The 13,673-nt window shown below is 44.1% G+C and overlaps 1 protein-coding gene across 1 annotated transcript in view; it reads left to right on the plus strand.

The window, feature by feature from the left end:
* The first annotated feature begins 1,904 nt into the window (after positions 1-1,904).
* The window catches only part of SLC16A14 (solute carrier family 16 member 14), a 28,543-nt gene continuing 16,774 nt past the window's right edge, over positions 1,905-13,673 (plus strand). Inside the window, exons 1-2 of the mRNA XM_029933654.1 lie at positions 1,905-3,077; positions 9,200-9,471. Coding sequence (XP_029789514.1) covers positions 9,213-9,471 — 259 coding nt within the window. The 5' untranslated portion in view covers positions 1,905-3,077; positions 9,200-9,212. The remainder of the gene's footprint in view (positions 3,078-9,199; positions 9,472-13,673) is intronic.

Genomic DNA, 13,673 nt, shown 5'->3' on the forward strand with positions numbered 1-13,673 from the left:
GGGGCCCTGCGCGCGTCGGGCAGGGCGCACGGCGGCCCCTGCGCTCCGGCCCGGCCGCACTCCCACCTCCTCGAGGCCACTGTGGTCCTCGAACTCGTCCGCGGCAGAGCGGAGATGGGGAGACCGGGGGTTGCGGCTCGGGGAGGGTTCGGGGATGCCTCCCCGCGCAGGCGGCCGGGACTGCGCGCGGCCCGCTTCCCCGCCGAGGTGGCGGGTTCATGTCCGCCGGAGGACGCGGCTGCGCGGGGCGGGGGTCTCGGGGCGCCGGGGAAGCGGGGAGAACGCTGAGCCCGGAAGCGGGGCGCGCAGGGGCTGGTCCCCCTCCATGGGGAGGAAAGGGAGACTTAACGGGCGAGGGGCCCGGGGAGGCCATTACCGGGCCAAACGCGGCCAAGGCCATTGGTGATGTTGAAAGGGCAGAATTCTGCTTACCAGTTAACCCGTTTTCTTTCCGCGGAAAAGTTGATTCGGAATAATTAGCAAGGATGAGTGAGAATTGTCAAGGATTAGAAAGATTCCTTTTGGGGCTATCTGATGTGTGTGTTGGGGCGGGGAGAAACAGAGACAGATGGTAAGATGGATAAAACAAGGCTTAGAATCCCGCAGTCCTGGCTCCGCTACCTGCTAATTTGATCTCCAAGCTTCATTTCCCCCCAGTCAACAAATAGCCTCAGTTTCCTCATCTGTGAAATGGGGACATTGATGCCAACTGGAAAGGATTGGTGTGGAGAAACCACCCAGCACAGCCCCTGGCCCATAGAAGGCATTTAGTTAAGTTCTCCCCAGCACAGCCCGAATCCACGGGAAGATTCCGTTTCTCTAGAGCGATCCTCTCTGCACCCGCTCCCCTTCCCCAACAGTCGCGGCTCCAAACCTCTTAAGCCTGTTGGGCTCAAATGCGCCCCCTACAGGCCCAAGGATTCCGATGCACACCAGGTCTAGAGGGCAAAGCATCCCTAGAGCCCAATTAGAGGTGGGCACACGGCTGCCCAGCATCTAATGAAGAACCGGTTACCACCATTCTCTGTCCACCTTTCAGGAAGGTTGTAATTTCCGTTTTAACTGGGCGCTTTCCCTTTTGCTTGTGGCTTATAGAGAACTCACCACACGCTAACATCATCGCAGAAGCCAAATTAAAAGCGAAGGACTTGCTTATAAAATGTAACTCCCGGAGCGCCTGGGTAGGTCAGTTGGTTAAGCTTCAGGCTTGGGCTCAGGTCATGATCTCGCGGTTTGTGAATTCGAGCCCCGCGTCAGGCTCTGTGCTGACAGCTAGCTCAGAGCCTGGAGCTGCTTCAGATTCTGTGTCTCCCTCTCTCTCTCTGACCTTCCCTCGCTCACACTGTCTCTCTGTCTCTCAAAAATGAATAAAAAACAGGAAAAAAAAAAAAAAAACCCGTAAGCCCCGTAACGGAGCTGTGGAAAACTTAATTTGGTTTTAATCCAGCTGGCTCTAAATTATTTTCACCTCAATCTGTAAGCACATACATATGTAGCTGGCCTCCATTTCATAGCCTTCCCTACATTTATGATGACGTCTCCACCATTTATGAGCTCACGTTTGGGGCGAATGGAAAGTTGACTATTGGACCCGTAATCTTCCCGTTGCCTTCCTTCACCTCCTTCGGTTCAGGGCCCTCATGCTATATGCTGACCTTCCAACAGGCCAGCCTAGAATGGGTTGCATCTTACTGATCCTTAGAGGAAGCCCTACGCTGTATGCCTCCATTTACCCCCGAGTGCCCCATGCCTGTTGTTTTATGCGTGTGTCAGGATGCGGAGAAGGTGGGCGAGCTTGAAGGCCATGAGGTGTAGATAGATGTGAAGTCTGGGGGACAGGGTGATCCAGAACCTTCTCCAGATCTCTCTCTCTCTCTCTCTCTCTCTCTCTCTCTCTCTCTCTCTCTCTCTCTCTCTCACTAGGTGTAGAGTAGGATTATAATACTCAAATGGTTATTTTGTATCTTAGAATTATATAAATGCTTAAAGCAAACTTGGGGGTGGAGGGAAATAGAAATGTATTCTTCTGTTGTCTTTGGTGTGCTTTTAGTTAACCTGGTTGGACCGTAAGTTAACTGTGATTAGTCAAAACAGGAATTACCAGCAGAGATTTAGGCATGAAATGCAGAGGAGTCTATTTGCCTGGTATATCTTTAGGGACCTCCTGAGGACCGAATAGAACTTCTGTTTTAGCCACTCCCACCCCCACCAGTGCTCTCCATTTGATACTGTAATGCCACATGCACCCTTACGCCTCTTGAATAAAACTTGGCAATTAAATGCGACTCAATGTCATTTATGAACAAATAAACTGGAAGCGTTGGGAGCAGTTCAATGGCAACTGCATCTCTTAACCCATAAAATAAATAATTCAGTTAGACTCTAAAGCTGCTTACTTATCCTTATTTCGGACTTTTCCGTAGGTGTAATGGGCCTTCGGGAAAATGCCGGGTTGTTTTGTCTTACTAAACAGGGCTGAGCATTATCGCACAGATTTCAAACGATGGTATTAGAACTCATCCAGGCCGGGCGTGGTGCCCCTTGTCAGGCTACCCGATTCTTCTCTTTCTGGTTCTTTGAGAGTCTGCATACAGCTAGCAGGGACAGAGGGAAGACAGCCACCCAGCACCCTTTCTGAGACCTTTGTAGGTTTATCTGCTGGGCCTTCTGCCGGGTGACACTTTTCTGGGCTGGGAGCTCTGGGAGCAACTGCCCGTCTCGTACCCCCCTCTCCCTGCGGGGGGGAGCAGGCCGGTGGCAGATGGCAGACTAGACTCCCCGGGGGAAGCGCCACCTACCTCATCTTCCTTCATGTTTACAATCAGCCACGAATCTACCAGCTCATCCAGATGATGTTTAAAAGGTAGAGAGAAGAACTTTTATTTTATGACCATAAATTTAACGTGTTGTTTTTTGTGATTTTTCTTTCCCCAATGAGATCCACTAAAAGGAGGAAAATTAAGACCATCAGCCAAAGAATCATCTCCCACACCATTTTTCTCTCACCATGTCAAGGTTGCACTTATAATTTGGATCTTGGAGGAGCAGAAGAGGAGAAAAGTGTGTTCCCAAAAGAGGTCAGGGAGGTGCTTTCGCGGGGCTGGAGCGCACAGGTCAAAGCCCGGAAGGGCGAGCAGGGACGGGTGGCAGATAGTGAATGCAGAAGCTGGTGTTGGTAAAGGGGAGTGTGGGCTTGATCCTAAAGATGCCTTGACAGGGTGGAGAAAGGCAAGATAGCATTTTCTCCCTCCCAGCAGTCTGCAAAATGGGGAGGAAAAAAAAGACCCAGGCAGAGAGGAGTAATGCGGCAGGATGTGCTGTGGTTGAGAATTGGATAGGTGTTTAAGACCTAGAATCACTTAAAAGATAAAAATAATAGTGAGAACGAGGTCTGAAGGAAAGGGAACATCAAGGTGAGCCCAGGACAGATCCATGAAGCTGTTCTTCTACTGACATCCTTGGTTTTCCAGCACCAGCTTCTTCCCCCAAAATTCTTAGCCAGAACCAAGTCCAGGGGTCAGCCAGCTTTTCCTATAAAGGGTCAGAGAGTAAGTGTTTTAAATGTCATGGACCACATAGCTTTAAAAAAGGTAAAAAAAGTTCTCAGCTCTGTGGAGAAGGAGGCTGTGGGCACTGTGTGGCCCACCACACCTGCTTCTCTGTCTCTCCCCCCGCCCATCCACACCAGAACACTGCTGAGAAAAGCCCCACGATTGGAGGGATTCCTTGTGTACTTTGGATTATTATTTATACTTCCTTCCTCTATTGCAACAAAACAATTAGTAATATCCATGTGGTGAGGTTTCTAATCATCATTATTTTCTTATTTTTTCTTCCGTTTTAAAATAATTAATTGATGGGCACCTGGCCGGCTCAGTCAGTAGAGCAAAAATTGACTCTTTTTATCTTGGGTCATGAGTTCAAGCCCCATGTTGGGTGTAGAGATTACCTAAGTAAATAAATGTTAAAAAAATAAAAAGATAAAAATAAAATAATTAGTTGAAAATGAATCGGTCTATTTTTTTAATTAGTTAATTAATTTTATTTTTAAATGTATATCCTAGTGAGTTAGCATTAGTTAGTGCAACAATGATTTCAGGAGTCCATTCCTTAATGCCCATTACCTATTCAGCCCATCCCCCTCCCACAGCCCCTCCAGTAACCCTCTGTTTGTTCTCTATATTTAAGAGTCTCTTTTATTTTGTCCCCCTCCCTGTTTTTATAGTATTATTTTTGCTTCCTTTCACTTATGTTCATCTGTTTTGTATCTTAAAGTCCTCATATGAGTGAAGTCATATGATATTTGTCTTTCTCTGACTGACTAATTTCGCTTAGCATAATACCCTCCAGTTCCACCCACGAAGTTGCAAATGGCAAGATCATTCTTTTTGATTGCTGAGTAATACTCCATTGTATATATACCACACCTTCTTTATCCATTCATCTGTTGATGGACATTTGGGCTCTTTCCATACTTTGGATATTGTTGATAGAGCTACTATAAACATTGGGATGCATGTGCCCCTTTGAAACAGCACACCTGTATCTCTTGGATAAATAGTAGTGCAATTACTGGGTCATAGGGTAGTTCTATTTTTTTTATTTTGAGGAACCTTCATACTGTTTTCCAGAGTGGCTGCGCCAGTTTGCATTTTCACCAGCAGTGCAAAAGAGATTCTCTTTCTCCACATCTTGTGACATCTGTCATTGCCTGAGTTGTTGATGTTAGCCATTCTGACAGGTGTGAGGTGGTGTCTCAGTGTGGTTTTAATTTGTTTCCCTGATGCTGAGTGACGTTGAGGCTTTTTTCATGTGTGTGCTAGCCATCTGGATGTCTTCTTTAGAGACATGTCTATTCATGTCTTTTGCCCATTTCTTCACTGGATTATTTGGGTTTTGGGCGTTGGGTTTGCTAAGTTCTTTATAGATTTTGGATACTAACCCTTTATCTGATGTCATTTGCAAATACCGTCTCCCATTCCATTGGTTGCCTCTTAGTTTTGCTGATTGTTTCCTTTGCTGTACAGAAGATTTTTATCTTGATGAGGTCCTGATAGTTCATTTTTGCTTTTGTGTCCCTTTCCTCCAGAAAGTTGTTGAGTAAGAAGTTGCTGCAGCCCAAATCACAGAGGTTTTTGCCTGCTTTCTCCTTTAGGATTTTGATGGTTTCCTGTCTTACATTTAGGTCTTTCATCCATTTAGAGTTTATTTTTGTGTGTGGTGTAAGAAAGCGGACCAGGTTCATTTATCTACATGTCGCTGTCCAGTTTTCCAGCACCATTTGCTGAAGAGCCTGCCTTTATTCCATTCAATATTCTTTCCTGCTTTGTCAAAGATTAGTTGGCCACGTTTGTGGGTCCATTTCTGGGTTCTCTATTCTGTTCCATTGATCTGAGTGCCTGCTCCTGTGCCAGTACCATACTGTTTTGATTATTACAGCTTTGTAATACATCTTGAAACCCGGGATTGTGATGCCTCAAGCTTTGGTTTTCTTTTTCAAGAAAGCTTTGGCTATTTGGCATCTTTTCTGGTGCCATGCAAATTTTAGAATTATCTGTTCTAACTCTGTGAAGAATATTGGTGTTATTTTGATGAGTATTGCATTCAATATATAGATTGCTTTGGGTAGTATTGACATTTTAACAAAGTTTGTTCTTCCAGTTTAAGAGCATGGTCTTCTTCAATTTCTTTCATGAGCTGTCTATAGTTTTCAGTGTATAGATTTTTCACCTCTTTGGTTAGGTTTATTCTTAGGTATTTTATGGGTTTTGGTGCAATTATAAATGTGATAGATTCCTTGATTTCTCTTTCTGTTGCTTTATTATTGATGCATAGGAATGCAACTGACTTCTGTGCATTTATTTTATACCCTGTGACTTTGCAGAATTCATGGATCAGTGCTAGCAGTTTGGTGGGGGGGGGACTTTTTTGGGCTTTCCATATAGAGTATCATGTCATCTGCAAAGAGTGAAAGTTTGACTTCCTACTGGCTTATTTGGATGCCTTTTATTCCTTGCGTTGTCTGATTGCTGAAACTAAGACTTCCAACATCATGTTAAACAACAGTGGAGAGAGTGGACATCCCTGTCATGTTCCTGATCTTAGGGGGAACACTCTCAGTTTTTTCCCATTAAGCATGATATTAGTGATGGGTCTTTCATATGTGGCTTTTATGATCTTGAGGTATGATCCTTCTATCCCGACTTGCTTGAGGGTTTTTATCAAGAAAGGATGCTTTTTCTGGTCAAATGCTTTCTCTGCATCTGTTGAGGAGATCATGTGGTTCTTATCCTTTCTTTTATTGATGTGATGAATCACACTGATTGCTTTGCAGATATTGAACCAGCGCTGCATCCCAGGTATAAGTCCCACTTGGTCATGGTGAATAATATTTTTTAATGTATTATTGGATCTAGTTGGCTAGTATCTTGTTGAAGATTTTTGCATCCCTGTTCATTAGGGAAATTGGTCTGTAGTTCTCCTTGTTAGTGGGGTATTTGTCTGGTTTTGGAATCAATGTGGTGCTGGCTTCATAGAATGAGTTTGGGAAGTTTTCCTTCCATTTCTATTTTTTTGAACAGCCTGAAAAGAATAGGTGTTAATTCTTCTTTGGTAGAATTCCCCTGGAAAGCCATCTGGCCCTGGACTCATGTTTTTTGGGAGATTTTTGATTACTAGTTCTATTTCTCTGCTGGTTATCAGAATCAATGTCTATTTTAAAGACATTATTTAAATTGAGTAAGACATTTCAGGTATTGACTGCAAATTTCACTTTCCAACCCAAAGGTTTTCATCTTGCACTCACGCACTTGCTATTTTACATTTGAAACAACATAAAATCTCCCAACTAGGCATATAGAGTGACAGAAGTAAAGAACTCAAGTTCCAGTTCTTTATCTCTATGATAACTGTGCTGTCAGTTCATCTCGAACGTCCTGTGGTGACACACAGCATCGCAGTGGCTACAGACCTTCACTGAGCCACAGAGAGATCCAGCTAGTCTGAACTCCTAGGAACTTACTCTCAAAGCAGACGTGCGTAGCTGGGGCCACCTGGGTATCAGGGCCAACTGTGTAACCAGGGATCCTCTGAAATAACGCCCGTGAACAATACAGTGTTTACGAAAGGATAAGTAACAGCGCCGTACTGATTTGAAGCTTACAGATAGGAAATTCACACGTAATTGTTTGATACTTTGACCAGCAAAAGATGTTGGGAGGGAGGAGTATTTTATCAGTGATGTTGTCTGGATTTGCCAGCACACAGTGATCATAAAAAACAGACCAACTTTTAGTGGGTTGTTGTTTTAAAGTTCTCCCCTGATGATGCCCGATGATGCTCTAATTGCCAGCTTCTGGAGTGGTACTTCCGACGCTCTGTCCCTGGTGCTGCACGCCCATGACTCTGTGCCGGTGCCCTGCAGGGCTCAGCTCCATCTTCGGTCATGGCCACTTGTTGTAGACAGCCAGTCTCTTCCATTTTCCTGAACGTTCATGCCCCCTCTTAACCACCATCCTCTTCATTGTCGGCCGGTGACCTGACTTTCTACTTGCCCCAAGAATTAGACCATCAGGTGTTACTTCTCATCCCGCTACTTGGCATGTCATCTGCACCCACCCTCTGCTTCTTCCAGTCTCAGGGGATGGGCTGCTCCTCCTGACCAAGACCAGCCCTCCTGCCCCACCGCCTCCATGATTACTGTCTCTGTCTGTCCTCCTTTTACTCTCTACCCTCAGTTCTTACACATGCCGTTAATGATCATCCAAAAAAACAAAAATGAAACCAGAGTCCTCGCTGGACCCGGCACCACTGCCCCCTCCAGCTCCATCCAGGCCCAAGCCTCGTTCCTGAACATCTTGAGATGAGTCTATGCAGAGCACAGGTCATCATGTCTCTTTCCTGTACAAACTCAGCCCTTACGTGTTTGTTGTATCCAGGAGAGACTAAGCTTCTTATTTGGCACACGGGCATCATCTAGCCTCTGGCTCCCCGGTAAGCTCACTGGTAACCTGTCCCTCCCTGTAGTATTCAAATTCTTTTAGTCTGATTTCCTGTTTTTCTTTTTTCTTTTTTTTAATCTTTATGGTTTTTTTTAAGTAGTTTATTGTCAATTTAGTTTCCATACAACAGCCAGTGCTTTTCCCCACCAGTGCCCTCCTCCATCACCACCACCTTTTCCTCCCTCCCGCTCCCCTTCAACCCTCAGTTCCTTTTCAGTATTCAATAGTCTCTCAAGTTTTGCGTCCCTCTCTCTCCCCAACTCTGTTTCCCTCTTCCCCTCCCCTTGGTCCTCCATTAGGTTTCTCCTGTTCTCCTGTTAGACCTATGAGTGCAAACATATGGTATCTGTTTTTCTCTGCCTGACTCATTTTGCTCAGTATGACACCCTCGAGGTCCATCCACTTTCCTACAAATGGCCATATTTCATTCTTTCTCATTGCCATGTAATATTCCATTGATTTCCTGTTTTTCAATCAGCATTCTAGTTACCAGGGAAATGCTGGAACAGGGGTAGGTGGAATGGGTAAAAGCATGTGTCCTGTGTATCAGACCTGGGTATCAGCATTGCTAGAAAGCTATATATCCCATTGTAAAAATAATAAATTAGCCCTCTAGTTTACCAATCTTTTCCTGGGTTGAGTTCACATGAATTGGTCTTCGGAGGCTAATCCACTCTGGTGGTACTGAACAAATGGACGCAGAAAATGTGAACCAGATGCTCTGCTAAGGGCCCTACCAAGGCAACACTACCCTGAGAGGCTGTTTGAGGCCAGATATCTTCCTTCTGTGACATCTTTGTTGTCACCTGTCAGTATCCATCTCAATAGCAGACACAAGGCATATGCTTTAGGGTCAGGAATGGCTGGGTTTGATTCCTAGGTTCCTGTGGAGCCACACTTACTGGCCATGAGAATTTGGGAAAGACATTTCACTTCTCTGAGTCTATTTCCATTTCTTTAAAATACGGACAATAAGACTTATATATAGGATGACTGTAAAGATGAAACAGGTTCCACAGAAGTGCTTGGCAGTAAAATAGTAAGGAGCGTTCCCAAATCTGCACAATGACAAATTGAATCTGAAGGTTGATGATGACAAAGCCACACCGATTACAAAAGGAGAAGTAGAGGTTGTCCAACGAAGATAGAGATACTTTTGGCTTGATGCACAAGGAAATTTTTTGTTGTGTGTATTTCAGAAAATCTTGGAAAATGTATACAAGTCATGAAGATATTGGGTATGATTTTGAAGATGACCCCAAAGATAAGAAGACGCTTAAGCCCCAGCCAAACATTGACAGTGGCTGGGCTTGGATGGTGGTTCTTGCCTCCTTCTTTGTGCACATCCTCGTCATGGGCTCCCAGATGGCCCTGGGAGTCCTCAACGTGGAATGGCTTGAAGAATTCCACCAGAGCCGCGGCCTGACTGCGTGGGTCAGCTCACTCAGCATGGGCATCACCTTGATTGTGGGTATGTTCACGTGTCAACTCCTGTGACACTGAATCATCATAAAGTGACGATTTTCCACTGTATGTTTTTATACTGTTGAAACATGAGACACTAGGTGTTAATGATGGCACTATTTTTTTTATGGTGGCAAAATATATAGAGCATCAAATTTACCACTTTAACCACGTCTAGGTAGGGGCGCCTGGGTGGCTCAGTTGGCTAAGTGTCTGACTCTTGATCTCAGCTCAGGTCATGATCTCTCAGTTCATGAGATGGAGCCCTGCATCGGGCTCTGCACTGATAGAGAGGAGCCTGCTTTGGATTCTCTTGCTTCCTCTCACCACCCCCGCATCAAAATAAGTAAATAAACTTGAAAAAATGTTGTTTAACCACTTTTAGGTATACAGTTCATTGCCATTGAGTACATTCATCACCACCGTCCATCCCTAGAACCTCTTCATCATCCGAAACTGAAACTCTGCAGGTGGGCCACAGTAACTCCCCGTTCCCACCACCTCTCTGCTTTCTGTCTCTGTGATAGAAAGTGTCTCACATAAGTGGAATCACACAGCATTTGTCCTTTTGTTTGATATTACTATTTGAATATTATAAAAAGTTGGAGTGTCTCAAAAACTATCTTTTGCCCCATACTGTTTTCTTAAATTCTTTTTAATGTTTTATTTATTTTTGAGAGAGAGAGTGAGAGAGTGTGAGCATTGGAGGGTCAGAGAGAGAGGGAGACACAGAATCTGAAGACAGGCCCCAGGCTCTGAGCTAGTTGTCAGCACAGAGCCCGACATGGGACTCGAACTCACAAACCGTGATATCACGACCTGAGCTGAAGTCGACGCTTAACTGACTGAGCCACGCAGGCGCCCTGCCCCATACTGTTTTCTTGACTGCTATAATTCATTATACATCATTACCGATGTAATAATACTTAACTACTTTAATGCTTTAATACTTAGAAATATTTGTCAAAAAAAATTTAGAGAAAACACCATAAAAGTCAAGTAACAATCTTATTTCAGAGTTCCAATGATTTAATTTGAGATATTGATCCTATGCTGTTGAAAAATCTATTAAACTGCTTTTAGAAAAGTTTCTGATCCAGCTAACAGGAAGGAACAACAATACTGTTTAATTTTCTAGTTAAACCTGACCACACACCAATCTGTGAAAGCAGTCCTTGTGCAGTTGGAGACGTGGAGCTAGACCATTACCATAAATGTAACATGTTATTATGGCTTGTGTGTTTCCTTCTGGGAACCAAACAATTTTTACTGTCCACCGGTATTTAATAGGCATCTCTTATATCAGGTGCTTTCCCTTGCATTATCTCTTGAAAGTCAAAGCTATACTTTTATATCAAATTTACATTTATTTTTTATTGTTCATTTATTTCTGAGAGACAGAGAGAGACAGAGCACAAGTCAGGGAGGGGCAGAGAGAGAGGGAGCCACAGAATCTGAAGCAGGCTCCAGGCTCTGAGCTGTCAGCACAGAGCGTGACATGGGGCTTGAACTCAGAAACTGTGACCTGAGCCGAAGTTGGATGCTTAACTGACTGAGCCACCCAGGCACCCCTCAGATTTCTCTTTAATTTTAAGTATTCACAGTATATTTTATACTGGAAATATAAATGGCCTCAAATCTTGTTCTGGTTCTGTGGGAGTTTGGGTAACATAGGCATCTGTGTGTTTGATGGAACCCTGCCTTTTCAGGGATCTCCACTTTGGTAATTAATTGCTTGAATCCGACTCGGAGATTGGTTGATCTTGGCTGGCATTCAATCAATGTTAACGGATAATACAAACAACATTAATAATCGTGGTAGTGCTAATGACGGAAAACAAGGACAAAGTGTTATTTCTCAAGACGGGAGTGGAGTAAGCGTGTTTATCAAAGGGAATTAATACTAATCTTGTTGTAAAATTACATAAGAGGGGCGCCTCGGTGGCTCAGTCGGTTGAGCCTCCAGCTTCGGCTCAGGTCATGATCTCGTGGTTTGTGAGTTCCAGCCCCATGTCAGCACAGAGCCTGCTTGGGATTCTCTCTCTCTCTCTCTCTCACTCTGCCCTTCCCCTGCTCTCTCTCACTCTCTCTCTCTCTCAAAATAAATAAATAAACTTTAAAACAATCCATGAATTACATTACAGAGTTGAAAGCCATCTCTCCCTTGGGCCGTACCTTGCACATGGGAAATTCAGTAATTTCATTCTTTGCCAGCATGGACTTTGCCAGTTTCCTGCTGAAATTCCCAACTTTTAGCAACATGTAATCACCTCAGTCATTATCAACAGCAGCCTTAGGGACATCGTCCTTGGGATAATTCTCAGTGGGGCCACGTTGTTAGGGGAATCCACTGACTGCAAAACCTTACTTACTTCCTGAGTAGATTTAGAGCAGTAGTTGTCGGTCCTGAACGCACAGCAGAGCGACGTGGGAGTTTTAGAATCCCTGCCGCTCACGCTGCACCTAGACCATTAAATCATAACCTCCTGGGACGGGACCCAAGCGTCAGGGCTTTTGAAAACTCTTAAGTGCCGCCAGTGCTCAGCCAAGGCAGTCATTGATTTAGAAGCTCTGCACAGCTTATTGCAGGGAGGGGTTACCCCAAGAGGCCAGAGTTCAGTGAACTACCTACTCTCATCCATGATTGTATGCCAAGGTCACCTCAGATTGGTTCTCTCCTCACCTGAGCTTTTTCCAGCCTATGAGATGCAGAGACGGGCGAGAAATTATGACTCCCTCAGGGTGTTCCCTGCGGCTTTATTATGTGGGCAATGGGCCAAAATCAGATTCCTTTTGAAGAGGAGAAAGTCTGATAGTCTGAAATTCCCAGAACATTGAATTTCTCCACAAAAGACTGTGTAAGGAGTTCTTTTCATTCTGGTGAAATGGTCATTTGATCTTGGAGATTCCAGCTGACCATCAGCAATGATTAGAAAATGGAACGGAATCATGGGGTGCCTGGGTGGCTCAGGCGGTTAAGCCCACGACTTCAACTCAGGTCATGAGCTCATGGTCTGTGAATTTGAGCCCCATGTCCAGCTCTGTGCTGACAGGTCAGAGCCTGGAGTCTGCTTTGGATTCTGTATCTCCCTCTCCCCCACTCACACTCTGTCTCTCTCTCTCTCTCTCAAATAAATAAAGATTAAAAAAAGAAGAAAAGGGAATGAAATCAGAAAACTTGTGTCTGACTTCCTGGTTTTTTTTTTCTTGACTTGTCTGTGTTTTGTGACCACGCGGGAGTCACGGCATTGCCGGGCTGACTTTGCCCAGCTGCGAGTGATAAATGACTAAACTCCAGCACACGAGAGATGAACTGAAGAGCCAGACCATGTTATCAACTTAATGTGCTTATCAGCAAAGCAATTAATCCTATCTTTTTGATATAGAACATTCCTTCAGACAGAGGGTCTGCTCTTACTTGGGAATTCCATGCCCTCTTTTCCCCCAAATGCCTTCTCAATGCTGTCTTCCATAAACGAGCAGTATCACAGACAAACTTGCTTCTGGGAACTTCTGTTACGTGGAAAATATGATCATGCTCCTGAACTCCTGAACATACTTTATATATTTTTTTCTTTTAAATGTTTATTTAGTTTTGAGAGAGAAAGAGAGAGAGCATAAGTGCAGGAGGGCAGAGAGAGAGAGAGAGAGACACAGAATCCGAAGCAGACTCCAGGCTGTGAGCTGTCAGCACAGAGCCCACTGTGGGGCTTGAACCCACGAACCACAAGATCATGCCCTGAGCTGAAGTCACTTAACCAATTGAGCCACCCAGGTGCCTGCTGAACATGCTTTTAATAGCTTAAAAGGCCTATTAACCACAGACCAATGAATCATGCCTTTTTTTCTCTTTCTTATCCACTCATCCAAGATTTGAGTGCTGACATGAATGTGGATTTAGAAAAATAAAAATATTCTTGAAGAAATCAAAGACACATCTTCAGCTTATGGTTTCTGAATTTCAGAATTATTGCCTCCAATAATTCCCTCAGATGTTTATGTCAGTATGTTTAGTTTATATGTTATTCATATCATGTGGTAATTTTATAATATATAATAGTATATTTATATAACACATATGTACTACATTAAGTCTGTTCTAAGAGACTTATTTACTGCATTATTTTCTGTAATGTGCCAGGGTTATTTAAATTACTAAATCATTACCGTCATCATTTTTAGGATTAGGCCCTCTCAAAATCATTAAAC

Source organism: Suricata suricatta, chromosome 3 (assembly GCF_006229205.1).
Source record: "Suricata suricatta isolate VVHF042 chromosome 3, meerkat_22Aug2017_6uvM2_HiC, whole genome shotgun sequence".
In the NCBI taxonomy this organism is placed as follows: domain Eukaryota; kingdom Metazoa; phylum Chordata; class Mammalia; order Carnivora; family Herpestidae; genus Suricata; species Suricata suricatta.